The 21,177-nt window shown below is 42.8% G+C and overlaps 1 protein-coding gene across 1 annotated transcript; it reads left to right on the forward strand.

Moving 5' to 3' along the window:
* Positions 1-1,714: 1,714 nt before the first annotated feature.
* Slc17a3 (solute carrier family 17 member 3) lies at positions 1,715-15,096 on the forward strand. Its single transcript, XM_051169158.1, has 11 exons — positions 1,715-1,847; positions 3,118-3,329; positions 4,155-4,388; positions 5,046-5,133; positions 9,777-9,863; positions 12,717-12,835; positions 12,935-13,096; positions 13,381-13,510; positions 13,603-13,750; positions 14,048-14,138; positions 14,959-15,096. Exons 1-11 carry the CDS (start codon positions 1,757-1,759, stop codon positions 15,091-15,093), a joined length of 1,497 nt encoding a protein of 498 aa, XP_051025115.1. The 5' UTR covers positions 1,715-1,756; the 3' UTR covers positions 15,094-15,096.
* Positions 15,097-21,177: the final 6,081 nt, after the last annotated feature.

Genomic DNA, 21,177 nt, shown 5'->3' on the forward strand with positions numbered 1-21,177 from the left:
TGTCTATAGGTGCTCCATTGTAACGCTCAAAAAAATCTATAAATATTACAGCTGTTCATCAAAGGATGAGTGACTAAACAAAATATAATGTAACTGTTAAATGCCAGCAAAGGACCAAACCATGAATGTGTATAGTATGCATAAATTTAAAAATAATTATGCTGAATGAAAGAAGAACAAGAAAGCATGTCCTATATTGCTCCATTTCCATAGCTTTTCTAGGGAGTACCTGTTACTACTTGCCATCAAAGGCAGATTACCAATAACAGGAAAGGCGGAGCAGGGCAATAGCACGGCTGTACAGGTACACTACGCTCAGTTCACTGGTGGCAGGAGTGAATGCCTTTCTTGAACTAATCCATAAGTAAAATTGTGTACTAAATATTGTACACATCTTCCAGTTCTATTAAGAGTACTACATAGCAATTTCCTTTGGGATAGAGACCCTAAAATTATACCACAGCAATAAGCTTTTACATGTGGAAAAGACAAGGTCTCTTATTTATTCTAAAAAACAAAAACAAAAACAACAACAACAACAAAAAAAAAAAACCTCTGCAGATATAGCATCAATTCCTGGACAGGACGGATACGGGATTGAAAGTGTACCATGCCGTTTATACACACTTGCTTTTCAGCTATTCTTGACATGTACGGTGGGTTATATGATGTAGAAGCCTGGGAGTCTTCCAGGGCCATATGATGGAAGAAGCCAGTATGTCAGATACAGGTGTAAGAAGACTCCAGAGGAACACAGCCTTGAGGTGACCAGGAATTGTGCTTGCTATAGTTTCAGCTTCTCATCCACTTTCTGCCTAGTACTGGATGTGGCACAAGCAGTCTATGTCAAAGCTACAGCAACTGCCTGAAAGACTTTGCTGTTAAGAGGAGATGGAGAAATGGCCGTTCAGGTTTGCTCCTGTGTCACTTTGGCAAAGTATGGAAACTGAGGAGAGCCTAGCTCCCAAGCCAGGGATCTTTGGGCATCTTACAGTGACTCTGGTAACTCCTGTGACAAGCAGTTTCAGGACATAGCTTCAGGGTTCCTGTTGTGTTGAAGAGACTAGCTCTACCCCACCCTGCACCCCAGTTAGAGTGACTTGATTTAGCTTTGGCTTCTTGGTACCCACTCTTCAAAGGTCCCAAAGGCATTTCCTTCTAACTCAAACCGAAGAGTTATCTATTGCCCTGTTAGACCACAGACCATCTAGCTGTCCCCCCCCCCCCCAGCCCCCCCTGCCTCTCTCTCAGAAATGAGCCCATACACCCCTGTAGCTTTCTGGGACCAAGAGTTGATAAGAAAATGTGCTGTGCTGTGGCCTTCAGTCCCGCTCTCATTTACAGCTGTGAGCAAATCCCTACCTGCCCCTTCATTCCTAAAAGAACAACCTTGAATTATCCTGATCACAACATGGACTTCTCGACTTCTGGTATGTAAGCCAGGGCAAACTGGATCACTTGGGGGGTGGAACTTGCTCATCAACCTAGAAGAGTCAGAACTCCTCCTTTACTGTCTGGAATTGAAGCCCCACCCCCACTGCTATGATGCCCTAGCTCTCCTAATGCGTTCCCACAGTAGAGTTCAGTTACTGTGGTGCAGGGAGCACTCTCTCCCTCCTTCCCTCCCGCGCCCCCCGCCATAAAGTTCAACTGAAGGGTAATTTCACGTCAGGTCTTTTCTATAAACCCACCTTCCTTTTTTTTTTTTTTTTTTTTTTTCCCTGACAAAACTAATCTCCCAGAAAGAAAACACACAATGGTCACAGAGGTAGAATTGAGCCCTACAAGTAAACAGAGCGAGTATGTCCTAGGCACTCCGGCGGACAAGAAGACCCCTCCTCGACAAGGTAAACTGTGCCCAGTTGCTTGTCCAGTGACCTCGTGGTACATGCTTTTCTGAAACGTATTCATATAAAACAATAGATTAATCACTTTCAACATTTTTATTCTTTGTGAAACACGCAACACGAAGGCCCAGTTCACAGTTATGTGAAAGAAGGAAACACACTCTTCTAAAATTACTTCCACAGTTACTTTCTCATGTTTAATCCGTATAAATTTGCTCTTCACAATTGTTAATAAAGCTGTTGGCGCACAGCTTCACACTGGTTCCTTTAATGTTTACATGGAGTTCTGCAAACACAATCGTGTTGCTTGATTAAAGTAACAAATTATATAAATATCCCAAATCAAAGAATGAATCATCTTTGTAAGCTTAATTCAATAAATATAATTTACTGCATTTTTTCTATATGATTTTTACATAACTCTATATTGAATTTGCTGCATTTTAATTTGCTAACGTAATTTTCAGTATTGCTTTATGAGATTAACAAAACCTTATTTTTTTTTAATTTTATTAATTCTTTAAAATTAGCACACCAAGGAATGGGTCTCATGGCATTTTCATTCATATCCTTATACTTTGCTCATCTTCCTCCTCTCACCTCCTCTGTGTGTGCTCCCCACCTGCCTCTGGCTTTTTCCTTCCTTCCTTCCTTCCTTCCTTCCTTTCTTTCTTCCATTGAAATACTAATGATGTGAAAGCAGACTGTCTGGAGGAAGGCAGGAACAGACTGTTACACTTAAGGAATACTTGATGCCTTCCAAAGGGTCCATCTTCCACATCTGTTTACCCTAGAAGCCCTCCTGTGGCTGATGTGTAAGCTGTCCTCTTTGGCTTTGTGTTTTCTTATTATCTACATGTGAAACGCATATGCTCCTTGGCTATTATACGTATTTGGACTCTACAGGAGAGTTATTATAAAATGTTCCTTGTCTCAATTCACTCATATGCTACTTTTGAATCTCTGTGTCCTGACTCCAACAGAAACAAAAGGTTCACTGAAGTCATTAGGTGATGGTGGTCAGTGATGACTTTCTCCATTGTGAATTTGGTTTTGTTGTTGTTGTTGTGTTTTGTTTTGTTTTTTAAAACAAGGTCATATTTAGATGGCCTCAAACAGCAGCCAAGGATGACCAAACTTCTAATCCTCCCTCCTCCACACCTGACCTGCTGATCACAGGCTTACACCACCAAACCAAGATTTCTATTCTATCTTGTGAAGATAATCCTCACTCAGTAAAGTGAGCCGTGACGTGATGTCTTGTTTCCAGCCCCGCGTTTGTGTTCCGTGCGCTATGGAATAGCGTTCATCACGCATCTCTGCAACTTCACATTGTTAGCGCAGAACTCCATCGTGAGTATCACCATGGTAGCCATGGTCAACAGCACAGAGCACGCACCCCACTCCAACAGCTCCTCCAAAGCGCTTCCTGCTGCTTTAAATGATGAAGAACATGAAGCCTCAACGCATCTGTCTGTAAAGGTAGGCAATTCAGAATTTAAATTTGTGTATGTGTGTGTGTGCGTGCGTGCGTGCGCATGCGTGAGTGCATGTGTGCATGTTTGTGTGTGTGTGTGTGTGTGTGTGTGTGTGTGTGTGTGTGTGTGTGTGTGTGTGTGTATCTGAAAGCCAGAGGTCAGATTTGGGTATCATACTTCAGGAGGCATCCACCTTTTTTTTTTCTTTCTTTCTTTCTTTTATCTTTTTTGATGAGACAGGATCTCTTACTGAGACCTGAGACTTTGAATGTGATAACTGCCTGTGGGTCCCAGGGATTTTCCTGTTTCTGTCTCTCCAGTGATTGGATTACAGGCCCCAAAATACTGGGCTTTTAAATGTGGGTTCTGGGGATTAAAATGAACTCTTGATGCTCGAACAGCAAGCACTTTATCGACTGAGCCATCTCGCCAGCCTCTGCACTCATTTTTTTTTTTCTATTTGGTTGGTTTTCTATTTATTTTTCTAGAGTTTAGATATTCAAACCCTCTTGCACAGTTCTGGGAAGTCTTACACATTCTAGACCAGTTTCCCTATAACACAGCCACTTTCCCAGTTCTCTGCCTTTTCTCTTACATTCATTCCATTTTCAGGAGGGGTTTCATTAAGTTGCCCAGGGAAGCTTTGAACTTGTGGTCCCATTACTCCCTCAGACTCATGAGTAGTTAGCTGGTATTGCAGATCGATGTTACCAGGCCCAGCTGTGTTCAAACATTTTAATTGAGAAAAAGTCAGATCTAAAGAGGCTTCTTAGGGCAGGTAAGCGCCTTCCAGTTTGTGGCTCACAAAGGTGTTTTGTGTTTTCCAAAGGCCCCTGTGTATAACTGGAGTCCCCAGACCCAAGGACTCATCTTCAGCTCTGTCCAGTATGGCATGATGCTGATGCAGGGTCCTGGTGGATACTTGGCTGGGAAAATAGGAACAAAGAAAGTGGTTGGAATTGCACTGTTCGGGTCTTCACTGCTCACTCTCTGCATCCCACTGGCTGCCAATCTTGGACTAGCTTATCTCCTGGCAACAAGAGTAGCCCAGGGCTTCACTCAGGTATCAAGTATTTTAGGTATTACCCTACCTCCCTCCCTCCCTCCCTCTCCCTCTCTCTCTCTCTCTCTCTCTCTCTCTCTCTCTCTCTCTCTCTCTCTCTCTCTCTCTTTCTATCTTTTTAATGTAGAGCAGGCTGGTCTCAAATTCACAGGGATCCACCACCTGCCCCTGCTTCTTCAGTACTGGGATTAAAGATTTGTGGGGTTTTTTTTTTTTTTTTTTCATTTTTGTTTTTGTTTTGTTTTGTTTTTCAAGACAGAGTTTCTCTGTGTAGCCTTGACTGTCCTGGACTTGCTTTGTAGACCAGGCTGGCCTCGAGCTCACAGTGATCCGCCTGCCTCTGCCTCCCAAGTGCTGGGATTAAAGGCATGCGCCATCACCACCTGGCTGGGATTAAAGATTTGTGTCACCACATCCAGCCCAGACACAGAGAATTTTCTTTTTTCTTTCTTTCTTTTTTTCTTTTCTTTTGTTATTCAAGACAATGTTCCTCTGTGTAGCTCTGGCTGTCCTGGACTTACTCTGTAGACAGGCTTGCCTCTGCCTCCTGGGTGCTGGGATCAAAGGTGTGCGCCACAACCACCATTTTTAAACTGTGAGCTGTATATGACTTTCTACAAGGCACCATATCAATATCTCTAACCATCTTTATTTCAGGGCACTGGATATGGGGGTCAGTTTGCACTCTGGCAGAGATGGGCTCCTCCGAATGAACGCAGCCGACTCTGCAGCATTGCTATCTCAGGTAAAGATGTGCAGTCCTGACAGCTACCAGGAAACCCGATGCTTCCCACTGTGCTCCTAAACAAGCTTTCTGTTGAACAGTTCTTTGCTTGATGCTTGATGTTAATGAAGTGTTGATACAAATTAAGGAAACCAATCCTTCTTTTGTGACATGACTTATTTTTTCCTGTGTTGTAATCTGTGGCATGACATTGCTTATGATATGATTTTTGATGTTTAGAAATATTCTTATGTTGTTAAATCAATCAGTTTTCTTTTGTGGAATTTGAATTTACACTTACTGATGGAAAAGTTGTAAAAGCAATTATCCATATTTTTATGAAATTGTACAGTTTCATTTTTATATATTAATTCCTGACAGTCATACATTGTTTACATTTGCATTCAGTATGACATATGGATTCAACTTAATAATCTTTGGAACTATGCTGAATTATCCTGAGAACAGTTTTACTTTTAAAAGTTTTTATTACATTTATTTACTTACGATAGCACATATGTGAAGGTCAAAGAAAAACTTCTAAAGTTAATTTTCTCTTTTTACCAATGTGGGTTCTGGGAATCAAACTTTATGCCATCCAGCTTGGCAACAAGCACCCTTGCACACTGAGCCATCTTGCCGGTTCCTGAGAACTTGTTTCTGAAAATGCCCTGTCAGTACAATGTGCCCTTGATGAACATTCTGGAGGCAGAACCCTAACTCACACCAGGAAAAGTGGAGGACCAACGGTACAAATTACCAGTGGCCACTGTCACGGTTAGCACTGAGCAGGAAAAGGGTAATGCTATGGGTAATGCATATGCTCAAAACCAGCCAAGAACTCTTCAAGTCCAAAACTGTGAGCTAACCATATACTTCAGAGGATCTTGCTAACAGCTGGCCCCCAAGTCCCCTCAGAAACCCAGGCTGGTGATATCCAGTGAGGGTTATGAGAGCTTACATTACCTGACAGAAAAAGGGCATCCAATTTAGGCAAAGGAAATTCACCTCAGTTACCCAACTGTGAGACGATCCCAGAACACAAGGGAAACCAAGTCAACAGGCGATAAAGTGCATGAATGGAAGGTTATGGGATGCTGAATGCGCGTAATCCCAATGCCCAGAAGGCTGGGGTAGGAGCATTGCCACCAAGGCCAGCCTGGGCCATACAGCGAGCTTCGAGCCCCTGTCTCAACAAAACAAATGTAAAACAAGATTTTGTGTTGAACTGTATTCATAGCAATCCTGGCATCTAGGTTGTCAGTGGGTCATAGGTTGGACATGCTGCCAGGGGCTACAAAAGACACGTCTAGGTAGGGAATTTTGCAGCTACTCACAGAGCTTTGGAACTAAGCAGATCAAACAGGACCTGTAGGTGATGCTTAAGGCTAGCAGGTGATGGAAAGGAGAAAATATCCTGTTAGCTTGGCCCAGGGCTCAGAACACAGACAGGCTCTAAAATCAAATTGCACAACTTTCTGAGTTAATTTAAGACATAGAGTGAAACAGAGAGAGGGAGGAAGGAAAGAGAGAGAGAAGAGAGAAAAGAGGAAAGAGAGAGAGAGAAAGAGAGAGAGAGAGAGAGAGAGAGAGAGAGAGAGAAGAGAGAGAGAAGAGGGAAGAAAGAGAGCAGGGAATGGCATGGTTATCTCATGAGAGATAGTAGGCACAGACATGGAAGGACCATATGTGCTCAGATGCCTAAATATCCTTTCTCTGTCATTCTGTGGCCTCAGACTTTTTCACCAACGGTGTGTTATGAAAAACAGAGGTAGGATTCAAGCAAGGCTGTCCCTAGAGGGAGCATCCTGGACCAAAGATACCAGCTCTGTGGCAGGAGTAGAGCAGGCCAACTAACGACCTTGATAATTGCTGAGTTTGGTTTCTTGACTACGTGGAGTAGAACGGGCAGCATGCCAGGATGGCTAGCCCAGGCCTTTGCATGTATTGAATAAATGTTGTGCTGATTGCAGTCCCTTCACACACACACACACACGTGTGTATGTGTGTGTGTGTGTGTGTGTCGGGGGGGGGCCAGTGTCCAGTACTTATCAATGTTTGTGCTCAAGAGACTCCTGAGATACCAGTCTTAAGGTACAGAACCAAGAAGAGATGGGTCCAGTCAAATGTCATAGACCCCAGCGCTCCAGGGTTGGTGCTTCTTGTGCCTCTTGAATGCTCAGGGTCACAGCCCTTTGGGAGTGTTCCCTCACCGACAGACAGAGAAAAAGTAAAAAGTACGAAGGGGACTCTAAAGAGGCTAGTATTTGTTTTGTTTTTTACTCTTTTTTTATTTTTTTGGATAATGAGAAAATAGTTTAACTCTTAAATCTGTTTTTAATTGACACAAAAATCATGTGCTAACGGCATGGTGCCATGAAACATTTCAGTGCCTGTGACCATTATAGATGTGAATCTAGGCATCTCTATCTACTCTAGCACTAACCGTTTCCTTGTAGTAAAATTATTCAAAATTCTCCCTTTTAGCTTTTCTGGCATGTACAAAGTTATTATTATTTACCCTCTGCCTGCTACTGTGCAACAGAACACGGGCTTTATTTCCAACAAGGATCCTAGGCTTGCAGTATTGTGTGTAGGTGGGAAAGAGTTAAAAGTAAAGAAGGAAGCAAGCGTGAAAAGGTGAGAATGCCCAGACACTTAGGAGCCCAAGCTTGAGGTGGAGTGGGAGAGGGGAAGATGGGGGGACAGGAAAGGACATGGCCTTGGTGAGGCGAAGAGCTTGCCCCTCATTATAATCAAGGTAAAGACAGACATTTAGGGGAAAGATACCGATTGGGCGGGCCTGGGGGTAGAAAAGGTGCTCGCTTCCAGCTTCTTTACATGCACCCTACAACTTGGAATTCTCTTTCCAAAGTTCCTTTCTCTGTCACTCAGAGGCCTACATGGGACAGTTTATTTAACTGTGGCTGGCTGTCCTTGCTCAAATGCAAGTTTGACTGCTAGCCTTTAAATGAGATAGCACAGATGCTTCAATAAACATGGATAAAAAGGAAACGGAGATATAAACAATTATTTATCAGTGGCAGTGTAGGTTAAAAACTCGTTCTAGCTAAAGAGTAAACCCAGAGACTGTAGATCTGATTCCACAAATGCCTGTAACTGCTGACTGTGAAATGCAACGTAGACAAAGTTAAGGAGTGCAGAACTGCTCCTAGCATGCCACACAGGGATTATTCACAAAGCATAGAGTCTGTAGCTTGAGACAAAAGGAAACAGGAGAAAAAATGGAAAATCAAAACAAAACAACAAAAAAGCCAATAAGGTTGGTAAACAGAAAAAAAATCAATTTTACTATAAAGAAAAAAATGTAAAATGAGGTGTTTTTAAATTATTTCTACTGGAAGAAAAGGACTTAAAGTCTTTGAGGACATTAGATGTTATCAAGGAGAAGAGAAAGAAAGACTCTATTGGCAATCTAAGTTGATACAGCCTTCAACAAAGAACTTTTGTAATATTTACCACCTCTGACACTCCACTCACCAAATTGTGTTTATATTCAGAAATGAGAAACGGTTCTTCTTTAGAACCAAAATCTATAGTACCATGGAGATCTTTGTAAGGACAGTTGTTCAGTGAAGATGAATGTTGGGACTAGGGAGATGGCTCCATAGTTAGGAGCGAGTTCTGCTCTTGCAAAGGACCCGAGCTCTATCCTCAGCACTCACCCTGTAACTGCAGTTCCAGGGGATTTGACGCCCTCTTCTGGCCTCCACAAGCATTTCACCCATGTGCACAGTCTGCCCCACCACCGCACACTGCACACACACATATAAAGTAGTGAAAAAATAGGGCTGGAGAGATGGCTCAGAGGTTAAGAGCACTGGCTGTTCTATTAAAGGTCCTGAGTTCAATTCCCAGCAACCACATGGTGGCTCACAACCATCTATAATGTGATTTAATGCCCTCTCCTGTCATGCAGGCAGAGCACTGTATACATAATAAATAAATAAACCTTTAAAAAATAAATAAAAAAATCAAACCTGAGGGAAAAAAGATGACTGCTACATTAAAAAAAAAAAAAAAAACCCTGGGCCATTATTATTTTGCTTGTTTTAAAATGGCAACTCTATACACATGGAATTTGGCAAGTTGACTAAACATAAAAAGTGAGATAGCTTAGAAATATTTAAAAAGCTCCAGAATAGTAATAGGCCTACCATACATTACAATGCTCTGTGAAGTTATAAAAATTAAAAGAGCATCATTAACATACTTATAGAGAAACCATCCTCCTGTGGATGCACTTACAACGAGAAGGAATGCATGGATAGCTGTAAACAGTGTATAAGTGTACAGGAAAAGAAGGCGAGCAACTGTTTCTTACAAAATTAACTGATGTGACATTTGTCTTCAGAGGGGTGAGAGGGTAGAACTGGAGGGTGTAGGAGAAACTCGGCTCTTCATGGTGCTTTATTCCCATAATTGATGCATATAATTGTAAATAAGACAGCATGAAAGGTAGGATGGCAGTCACCACTTGGGAATTTTGAGGCAGGAAAAAGACTTTCAGAGGCCATACGGATTAAGTGATCAGTCTGAAGGTTTTCTATTTGCATGTGCTTATTCCGAGGCTTGGCGGCGCTTCTCTGTGTTCATCTGCCAAGCTGCACGGGCCCCACCTCCTTCTCTCTGTCTCTCTGCAGGAATAATACTGGGCATCTTTGCCGTAGTCCTTGTGGGCGGCATCATCAGTGAATCCCTCGGGTGGCCCTTCGTCTTCTATATCTTTGGTAAGCTGCTTGCTGGATCCTGAGATGCTCAGGGACATTCTTTTAAGGCTGTGCATCTGCGTGTACTTTTCTAAAGGAGGAGAGTCAAAGTATAAAGCTGTTAGTGAAGAAAAATATCAACACCTAAGGAAATCACCTTTGCTAGCCAGATGTGGAAATCCTCTGGCTTCGTATAAAGAGCAGCTCTCCTGCTGTAAGGCTCAGCCTTTATGTGTCATCGTGCTGTGGGCAGGAGGGGAGCCTGGATTGCTTTCCAAGAGACAGAAGAAAAGCAATCCAGGGAGGGAAAGTGGGGTTTGTCTTTAACATAGCAAGGGGGTGGAATCAAAGTTTCCAAAGAAAATGTCAAACACTGAGAGTAATCTGTGGTACCGTCACTATTGGCTCTGAGACTTCATTTAGCTAGAGACCTAGAGAGCACTGCTCTCCCAGGGTCTCCACTGGAGTGGCTTTGCATTTTATCTTCAAACTCCCCAGCAGCTTGTTTTGTTTCCACACCTGCTCCTCTTCCAGACACTGAGCATCTTGATATCAGAAATGGGCTACTGTCAGGTTTTGAGAACTCTGTAAAGTTCAAGAAACTTGAAAACACTAGTCAAGAGATAATTGGTGGACATATCAGTACGAAACAGAGAGAACTTCAGAAGAAGGAGTATTACCAACTCACCAAGAAGACACAATGATCTGAAATGTATATATGTACCCAACAGCAGTCATGTAAAAACTGACTGACTAAGGGTGGGATGTGGCCCAGTTGGTAATATTGTTGCTTAGAATGAAGCTGTCAGCTCAGTCTCCAGTACCACAGAAAACTGGACATCCTGGCTCATACCTCTAGTCTCAGTATTCAGAGGCAGCGACAAGGAGATCAGAAGTTCAAGGTCATTCTTGACTACATGGAGAGTTTGAGACCAGCCTGGGATACATGAAACACTGTTCTGTGGAGCAGGAGTAGGATGAGAAAACAAAAATCACTTGATGAAATATTAACTAGCCATCCTCGCCAATTCTGCAAGCTCCTGAGTCAGAGCCGGACTCAAGGAAATAAGGTGGAGAGCACTCAAGAAAAATACCTGACATGAGCGTGCACATGCACACACACACACTCACATCCACACACTCACATTCACATACACACTCACGCAATACACTAGCACATACACTCATATATACACACTCACACATGTACACACATGCATACAGACATACATTCACGCACATATGCACCCGCACACTCACACACATACATTAATACACACACTCACACAATACACTCACACAGACTCACACACTCACATACACACACACACACAAACAGACCTATATATAAAATGTGGGAAATTATTCTTTTATAAGAAAAAAGGGAAAATTATTTGTTCTTTAATTAACCAAATAATTCCTAAATATGATACCAAAAACATGAGCCATAGAGGAAATTGAAGAATTAGAAATCATCAGAGTTAAAAACAAAGTATCCTCTTCAAAAGGCACTGCTGAGATAATAAAAGGACAGACTAGTTCAAAGAGAAAACCTTTACAAAACACTTAATTAGATGTTTTCTAAAAATGTGTAAATAATTTTCTAAACTCAATGAGACTACAAAGTCCTCAACTGAAAAATGGGCAGGAGCTGGGCGCAGTGGCATACGACTGTAATCCCAGCACTCAGGAAGGCAGAGGCAGGGGGATTTCTGCGAGTTTGAGGGCAGCCTGGACTACAAAGTGAGTCCAGGACAGCCAGGACTACACAGAGAAACTACCAAACAAACAAACAAACAACAAACAAAAAAGAAAGAAAGAAAGATTTCACCAAATACATACAGGGAGAACACAGGTCTATGACCAGACACCTAAGGAAGGACCTTCAGTCATTGGGGGGGGGAGGGGTGCAGAGATGTGAACATCAAAATTACAATGAGATATCTCCACATACCTATTAAAATATCTAATACTGAAATTATTATTGGCACTAAGTGTTTCGTTGTCGCTACGGTCTGGGACCCCCTTCCCACACATAGATAAACAAGAAATGTTGAGACAGCTTGCTTGAGAACTGGGAAGGGTTCACAATGAACTTTGGCACTGTCTTATCCTAGAGAATGTCCCAACGTGAGAACAAGCCAATCAGTATACACGCAGATACCTAGGTATCCATGTTCTTGCTGCACTATTCAGAGTTCCCCAGGAATGGAGCAAGCCCACATGTGCAGCAACAGAGCAGATGAAGGAGGCAGAGTACAGATATGCAGTGGCATTTGATTCAGCCAGAAAGAATGGAATTGTGTCATTCTCTGGAAAATAGATGGAATTGGAGATAATCATATTAAGAGAAATAAGTTAGATGCAGAAAAAGCCATTCTTTTCCTTCATTTGTGGAAACTAAAGTTCTTTATTAATGCACATCTGCCTAACTTTCTACATACATGCATATACACATGGGTATACACACACATACACATACATAAAAGCAGATAGGCAGCTGAGGGAGGAGATTAGTAGCTGGTAGGGGGAAAAGGGTTCCAAATGACTAGAGAAGGGATGAGAATAAGCTGACACGATCAAGACATGTGCTGCATTTAAAACAAACTATTAAATAAACAACATCACATACAATGACTATTATACCAATTAAAAAAGAAAAACATGTGAAATCCATATAAAGCTCAGGCTTTAGTCATAACGAATCAAGGAAGTGTTGGCAAATGTACTGTGATGTCAACGTGGAGGAAGCAAGACAGGAGGTGCGTAGCAACTCTGAGCTATCTTGGCAAACAAACCTAAAATCATTCCATAATTAAAAAAAAAAAAAAAAGATACAATGCACTCCTTATGAACTCTTGCCTCTGCTTGCAGGAGGCATCGGCTTCGTCTGCTGCCTTTTCTGGGTCTTTCTGGTGTATGATGATCCTGACTCTCACCCATGGATAAGTGGCTCAGAGAAGGAATACATCTTATCTTCCGTGGACCAACAGGTACACGGAAGGCAATCTTTCACCCCCATCCAGGTTGCTAAGGGCGGCTGAGCCTCTGAGCCTTGTGGTGATCTGATCAATCAACGCATCTGTTTTCAGTTGGGCTCAGAAGAGCAGCCGCTTCCCGTAAAAGCCATGCTCAAGTCTCTGCCTCTCTGGTCCATATGCCTTTGCACCACGGCCCATCAGTGGCTTATTAACACCTATGTGACATACACTCCAACCTACATCAGCTCCGTGTTCAACATTAACATCAGAGACGTGAGTAAACCTCACACCATTCCTTCCCCGCGCTTGCATGACCCCCTCGCCCCTCCCCCCCTCAGTTACTCAGCTGTCACAAATCATTCTATCTGCAGGATGTTAACTCTCATTACCCCAAACAATCTGATTATTTAAAATCAGTGACAGAGACTTTGCTGGGGGTATCACTTCAGGAGTTTCCAGGTCTCCCAAGAAAGAATGGTCCCAGAGTGTCAGATGCTTAGTGAATTGCAAACAACCTTCTCACTGCGCTAATCATGGCCTCGGTCTTCTCACCTCAGAATGGGCTCCTGTCTTCTCTTCCCTTTTTCATTGCCTGGGCCGTTGGTATGCTGGGAGGCCAGCTGGCAGACTTTCTACTGAGCAAGAATTTCAGGCTCGTAACTGTGAGGAAAGTCATCACAATTTTAGGTAAGAAAGGGACGTAGAGTTTGAAGGTCCTAAGGACCCAGCAGTCAAAGAATGCAGCTCACTCTTGAATTTGTCTGCTCCGTATTCCCTAGGAGTCATCCCCCCTGCAGCCCTCATCGTGGCTCTGCCCTATGTCCAGACCAGCTACATCACAACAATTACATTTCTGACCCTTTCCTGCGGAATAAGCCCTTTAAGTCAGTCAGGAGTCTATATTAATGCGTTAGACATTGCTCCAAGGTAGGACTCTTATATCTACTCTTAGTTTCACATTTTCTGGGGTAGGGGGGGAATGCTCTGCAGTGTTCTGGAAGCCTCAAAGTTTGGAAAAACAATCAATCATAAGCACAGACCATGGATGGGGCGGGGCTAGCAGCAGTGCCTTGGTGGAGAAGTATAGGCTTGTCAAATCTCCTTCCATTGAATGTGCACAGCTCGTCATGATGTAATTACATGGTGGGCTCCCACAAAAGACAGGGCTGGAGCATGCTGTCAGGTATGTCTGGATTTAACTTGGGCTATTTCTGTCACCCGCAGGTATGGCAGCCTTCTCATGGGAACCTCAAGAGGACTAGCACATTCATCTGCTGTGCTGGTACCCATTGTCGGTGGCCTTTTCCTTAGCCAGGTACTTTCCCTTCCAAGACAGACTTGTAAAATACTCTCCCACATGCACTTGCAAAAGTGATAGCTAAAGGTTTCCTCAAAGGTTGGGAAAGACTGTGAAATTTGGGGTGACCATGAAGTATAGAGCACAGTGAACCAGCGTTGAGGGCATTCTGGAGTCAAAGAGCTAGTCACAGATCCACTCATAACCCCCATTTAAGATGGCAAACCAACAACCCCACAGGCATCTCAGGAGGGTGTTTCCTCGCTGGCCTGCCAAGCCATCTGAGACTGAATTTTCATTTGTGTAAATGATCACACACAGGGAAGAAAAGGACAGCACACATGGCTAAGTTCCTGATGCACGCTAGCATTGCAGCAGGCATTTTATGCACTGCAGCCTCGCTTAGCTTTTCACTCTCACCTTAGTATGAAAATTAATACATTGCCCTCATCTCCTAATGGTTAAAACTGAGAAGCTGGTAGAATGAGCCTTTCTGCTGAGAGGAGACAGCTCTGGAGCTACATGTCTTTTCACGACATTGCGGCACTGATGGGAGATTCTCAGACCTAGCTTTAGCATTAGCAGTTGTAGGCAAGCTTGGGCAGCAGAGAAAATGCGTCACTTTGGTGGTAATAACAAGCATGGCTCTACAGGTTGATCTCTTATTTGGAACACGTTGAGCATATTTTGGAGTTCCTTTCTCTAATTATCAAGGCACTTCTAGGAAAATGAATTTCAACACAGAAACCCCCTGGAAACTGTTGTCTGAATTAATGATTCAGTTTTATAGAAAAAGAGACAAGAGAAGTAATACATATTTTGGCTCTTGTGTTCCCAGGACTCTGAGTTCGGGTGGAGGAATTTATTTTTCTTATTGTTTGCGATTAACCTATTTGGCTTAATCATGTACCTCGTGTTTGGACAAGCAGATGTCCAAGAATGGGCCAGAGAGAGGAAGCTTACTCGTTTGTGATGGTAAGAGGCCATGATTTCAGTAGAGTTATAGTCACAGAACTTCAAATTGTTAATTTCCTGTCATTTTCCTTCCTCAGTTGTCCCATTTTCAGTAAAGAAGTCATTACACATGGGAAGACTTCCATAAAAACGGCATCATATCCACCGTCCCCTTTCATTCAGACTTCTTTTCAAGAAAAATGTAAGACAAATAAAACATCAAGTAAAAGGATAGCAAGAGACCAAGTTGTCGTCCTTTAATTGAGAATGTGGGCACGGACCTGGTAGTTTCACAGTTTTTAAATACAAGAATCAAAGGTTTTGAGCCCTTGGTCCAGAGTGGTAATCTTACTAAAGCAATTATTTATTTTCTATTTGTCGGATTTAATATTGACTTCTTTTTATGCATGTTGGATTGGAAGTAGAGCAAGCACTCTGCCACTGGCTTACACTCGTAGCCTGCAGTTTCTGTTTCCTGGGTTGGCTGTTGTCACATGATCCACACAGGTTGCCTTCTTCTTCACTGTGCTCAGGCTACTGGAGGCGGAGCTGCACGGCCTGCACCCACACTCCCTTGTCCACCAGCCTAAGCCAGATTCTTGATGGAGAAAGGAAAATGTAGTCTGAGGAACTTAGCACAGACAGTCACTGCAGTTCCCAGCCCTAGCAGGCCCCCTCTTCATGTGTTCTGGTAACTTCCTCCTTCTGTCTATATGTTCCTTCTTGTCTGGGCCAGCTCTGATACTCTCTAGAACCTGTTGTGGTTTTCTTGTTCTTTGCCTGATTCTGTGCAAATTATTTCTTTTCACACTGTCCTGAAACTGCCCAATGTGGCTGTCATCTTTCTTCTGTAGGATATGCCGAATTTGGTGCTTAAATCACCTGTAGGGGACAAAAGCAGAAGCGTCTTAGTGTTTTTCTAACATAATGGTTTGTGGGTACCTGTGGATCAGACTGAGTTCAGTATAGAGGACTGTTTCCTATGTCAACCCTACTGAGTCAGAGAGTACTGTCCTCAAAGGTCATATCCTACAGAGGTGTTGTAATAATTCTGAATACAGATCAGAGAGGCTGAGAATGAGCAAACACAGCAGTGACTATGATCTTGGTATGACTTCCAATCTATTTGTTGGTAAGCTAAGTACAGTTCTCCTTGAATTGTGCCTAGTAAACCCTGCCTTAGGTACAGTAGCAGAGGGACATACATGGAGCACAGATGAAGGCTTGCAATCCCATGCTGAAAAACACAGGGAAGGTTTCTTCTGTCAAGCAGTTTCTGGGAGCCCAACTTCTACAAAAGTATGCAAAACCAGAATGCATTCTGAAGGGAGTCCTCTGTCTGCTTCCTCAGGAAAGTTCAAAGCATGACATTGGAGGAATGCGTGTGGCTGGAGTACTCAGTGCTCATGTGTCCTGGGAGAGAGTTTGAGTAGATTTTACAAGCAGTAAAGTAGGGCTCATAGCAATAGTTACACAGACAGATCTTTTTAGATGGGGCATTCTCCTATAATTTCAGAATTAGGCTGATTAGTCCTAATTCTGTATGCTGTCTTTTAATCATCTGTATGCTGGGCTTTTCAGTAGTTTCAGGGACTGGAATAAGGCCGGGCAAGCTGAAATGAAGCCAAGAGGGGTGGAAAATGTTTGTGGGGAAGGATTGGAGGATCCTCCCATTTAATATGATAGATGCTAGAGAAAACAGAGCGGGGTGAGAATCCTAAGGCTCCAACCTGTGAGACCAAGTAGAACAGTAAACAGCGAATGCAGAAAGATGAGCTCTGTTCAGAGGGAAGATAGCAGGCTGCCTGGGATGTGCTGGGGCACTCATGTATCCATGTCTGTCAGTTTTCTGCCTTGACAAACCGCCACCAAGCAGGCAACTTGAGCAATAGTAACCGTTGTCTCAGTTCAGATATTAAACTGTTGACGGGGTTCTTTGACTGTAATAACTGTGAAAGAGGATCTGTTCTCTGCTCATATTTTAGTTTCTTTGCAGCTTCAGGAATCTTTTCGCTTCGATATTGCCTTCTCAGGTTATAGGAGTTTTAGGATAAAAGCTCTGCTTTCCAAGAGTCTCAAAAGACTAGATTCCACCATTTGTCGCACATGCCAACTGAAGAGACTGCTGAGTAGTGGCAAAGAACAATGAAAGGAGACTAACCTTACTTGGCCACATTGGGAAGCAGTGTCCCTAAATCTGTCTTTAAGGTGCTGGTGGTCTATCGGTCCTCAGCTCAAGGTCTGCAGAAGTCATTGCTGTCCCCACTTGAAGGGAGAAATTTAAGTCCAGTGGGATGATGACGCTCATTCAGGGGGATGATGACACCCATTCAGGGTGCAGCCGTACCACCTGAGTAATGGATAATTATCCTCATTTGGGAGTCAGAGATTTGTCCTGCAAGGTGAAGTTTAGGTCTTTTGTCATAAGGATGTTTATTATCGGTGCTGTGGTCCTGGAGTGCAACGCAACTGTCCTAGTTACGTTTCTACAGCTATGATAAAACACCATGGCCAAAAGCAATTTGGGAAGAAAAGAATTTATTCCATCTTATAACTCTCAGGTCACACTCCATCACCACGAGAAGTCAGTGCAGGAACTCAAGGCAGAAACCCCCAGGCAGAAGCTGAAGCAGGATCCAGGGAGGGGTGAGTGTTACAGGTTTGTTCATGCTGCTTTCTTATACAACTCAGGCCCACCTGACCAAGGACAGCACTGCCCACAGTGGCCTAGGCCCTCCAATATCTACCATTAATCAAGAAAACACCATACAAGACTGGTCCGCGAGCAATCTGATGGGAGCATTTTCTCATTTAAGGTTTCTCTTCCAAGATACCTCTAGCACTTGTGTCATCTTGTATCAAAATAAACCAGCCACGACAACAACTAAGGAAGCAAATGATCAGAGAGGCAAAGCCAGTTAGTTAGGTTGTGATTGGCAACCTCCTTCCCTCACAGACTTCATGCCATGCTCTGTCTGTGAGCCTGTCTGTCTGTCTGTCTTTCCTAATTTTTTTTATGAGGGTGCTGCTCATATCGGATGACATTTTACTGTAATTCTCATGTTGATTCTGTCCTTTGCAAGGACTTTGTCTTGAAAATCCAAAGCCAAACCAAACTAAGCCAAACAACCTCTTTGTAAAAAGGTACATATGACACCTTTTATAAAGATGATTTCTACAGGGCTGGAGAGATGGCTCAGTGGTTAAGAGAGCCACCTGCTCTTCCAAAGGTTCTGAGTTCAGATCCCATCAACCATATGGTAGCTAACAACCATCTGTAAGGTGATCTGATGCCTTCTTCTGGTGTGCAGGTGCATATAAGGTAGAACACTAATAAGTCAATAAATCTTTTTTTTTTTTTTTTTCAAAGATGAGTTCTACAGATTGAGGAAAGCAAACTCATGCTAAGAGTCTGGGGAAAGATCTGGTGTGGTCTCTACAACACAAATAACACAGAGGTCAGCAGGCTTCCTACTGTGTCTGGCTGTTAGCCTTCCGGGTGGATAACAGGTTATGTATGCATTCCTTTCTTTGAAGGAATCGCCCAACATGATTAACATTTCAGATTCTGCTAGCACTTATCTGTGAAAACAAAGACCTCTTTGCCTCCTACAAGAATGTACTTTCAAGATGACACCCAGGACCTAAATCTTGTATGCCTATTTATACTTGATACATTCCTGTAAGCTTTAAAAGCTATGTCCTATGCCATGAATATACTTGGTGTCAAATAAAAGGCAATTGTGAAAGCAAAAACAGAGGACACAGACCATGGCAAGGAAATCTATGGGAACATTGTAGAGTGAAGACCCCAATACCAAGGTCATGATAAGAAAAATCAGGAATATAAATAATTTCAAACCCATTAGGTGTGATGTCTAAAAGATGGGACATTATTTCAATAAGGTCACTTTAGAGTTTATCTCTTTTTCTCTTTTCCACTTTCCTGCGTCTTAGTAAATTTGAGTATATTAGGCCCATGTTTCAGATTTACATCAGTCTCTCTGGGGGCACAGATGCTTATTTTCAGAAAGAGAGAATTTGTTCTTGAGTAATAACAATAGGGAACATTACTGAACACTCCAAGAATGGCTTAGTAGCTTGGCCGAGGCCCGGCCCTTAGCAACAAGGCTGAGCTTCATTCCTGAGTAGTCTAGCCCAGGAGACTGTGCTTGCAACTCCTGCCTCACAGTGCCCATGAAGGTGTTTTACTTAGATAAGGAACACTTACCAGAAGCCATTAAAGTGATTAAATCTTTATGACAACCCAATAGACTGGCATTTATCATTTCAATTTCCTTATGTCTCTGAGGTTAAATGGCTTCCTCAAAGTCTTACATTAGAGGCAAAAAAAATTAATTATGGCTAAAATTTTATTGCACAAGATAAACATACTATTAATCTTGGTTAATATTTACATTACTCTCCAAAGAAGTTGCTGTTATTGTACTAAGCTAACAGAGGCTAAAGACTTACCAGCTAGCTGTCTCTTTGGCACAGGCAGTAGCTTCTATTTCACCATGGTTGTTAAGGACCAGAGACAGAAGACATCATACAAGTGGGTGAGCCATCAAAATCCACGCACATCTCACAAGAGAGTTTTCTCAAATGTCTCTCTCCCATGAGGATGGGTATAACCAAGGGTGCCAACATCTGCTCTTCATATGAACTCACCTTTGACACATTTCAAGTTCTACCTTTTGAATCTGTGTCGGGAGCCGGTCCGCCATTACAAGATGGCGCTGACTTCCCGTTTCCTGGTTCTTCACAGAGGCCCTTATGGCCAGTGCGCATGCACAAACACGTCACCCTTACATAACCCGCTTACGCAGGCGGTATGCTAATTAGGTATTCTCTAGAGCACCAATGACGGGAGGACACGTCCCTCTACGCCTTGATATTTCCTATATAAGCCAGGGATTTTACGGGGAGTGGGTCCTTCTCCATCAGTCTGCAGAGAGCTGTACAATAAAATGCTGTCAGAAGAATCCTGAGTTGCCGCGTCTCCTTTATCGGCGAAAGGTGCGCGCGACAAATCTGTGGATCCTTCCCTAAAGGACCCAGTCATCTTAACTCACTACTTAAACATGATGGAGTTCAGCGTTGTTTAGAAGACAGATAATGATTCCTAGTCACTTCCTAAAGCTGTGTCCACACTTCATCCAGCCCCTTATGGACTGTCTGCCAGGGTTCAGGAGCCACCCCCCCATTATACACCGCACACTGCACACTGCAGCAGCAGTTGAGAGGTGTCAAAGGGCCCAATCCTTACGTTCTCTTTTCCTGGAAAGTTTTTTTCATAACAAAAGTACATAAAGCCATATGCCTATTACTATTATTCAACCTCAGTGTGGCTTCTACAAAGTCTCAAAAGAAAACAGAGCCCACCCCCACCTCCAACCCCCGCCAGCCCTCCAACCCCACAAAAGAAACATTATCAATGAAGGAAGATCATTCAATGAACGTGAGCAGATATGTTAATGCCTGGCTACAGCTCTATTCTGTGGGACAAATAATCTCTCTGATTATACTATTGAAGCAAGTAGCTACTCTGCTTAAATTGCGGGGACATTGCTCATGTTCTCAGAAATGGCAATTTGAAAAGGTATTGAACGTAAAATCATGCTGCCACATCAGGTCACATCAAGGATTGCATTGTCAAGACAAATGACAGAGCTGAACAGGAGTCTGTCTTCTCAACAAAATGGGATATTTCAGTTACAATGTAAACATTCTATTGTGAAAGCTAGCTATGTAGTAGTATATTCAAAAGCAACAATACCAAAACCAGCTACTGATGTTGACGGTACAAAACAATGTAGGGGACAGTGTGGCAGACAGAACTCACACAGAGACAGAGGTAAGACTTCTAAGATCAGTTGTCTCATCTGGTGAATTAAAGACACTGGAAAAAACTATTAAAAGACATTTAACAATAAAATGGCTTCTCATTTAATATCTTATGCTTTGGCAACAGATAGTAGTGATAATGGTACAAAAACAGCTCAAGTTGTGACTTTTATTAAAGGTATCAATAAGAAATAGAATACCACCAAGAAAACACACATATAAATCAAGGGATTTATAAGAAGCCATAAAAAGA

Source organism: Acomys russatus, chromosome 3, assembly GCF_903995435.1.
Source record: "Acomys russatus chromosome 3, mAcoRus1.1, whole genome shotgun sequence".
Classification (NCBI taxonomy): domain Eukaryota; kingdom Metazoa; phylum Chordata; class Mammalia; order Rodentia; family Muridae; genus Acomys; species Acomys russatus.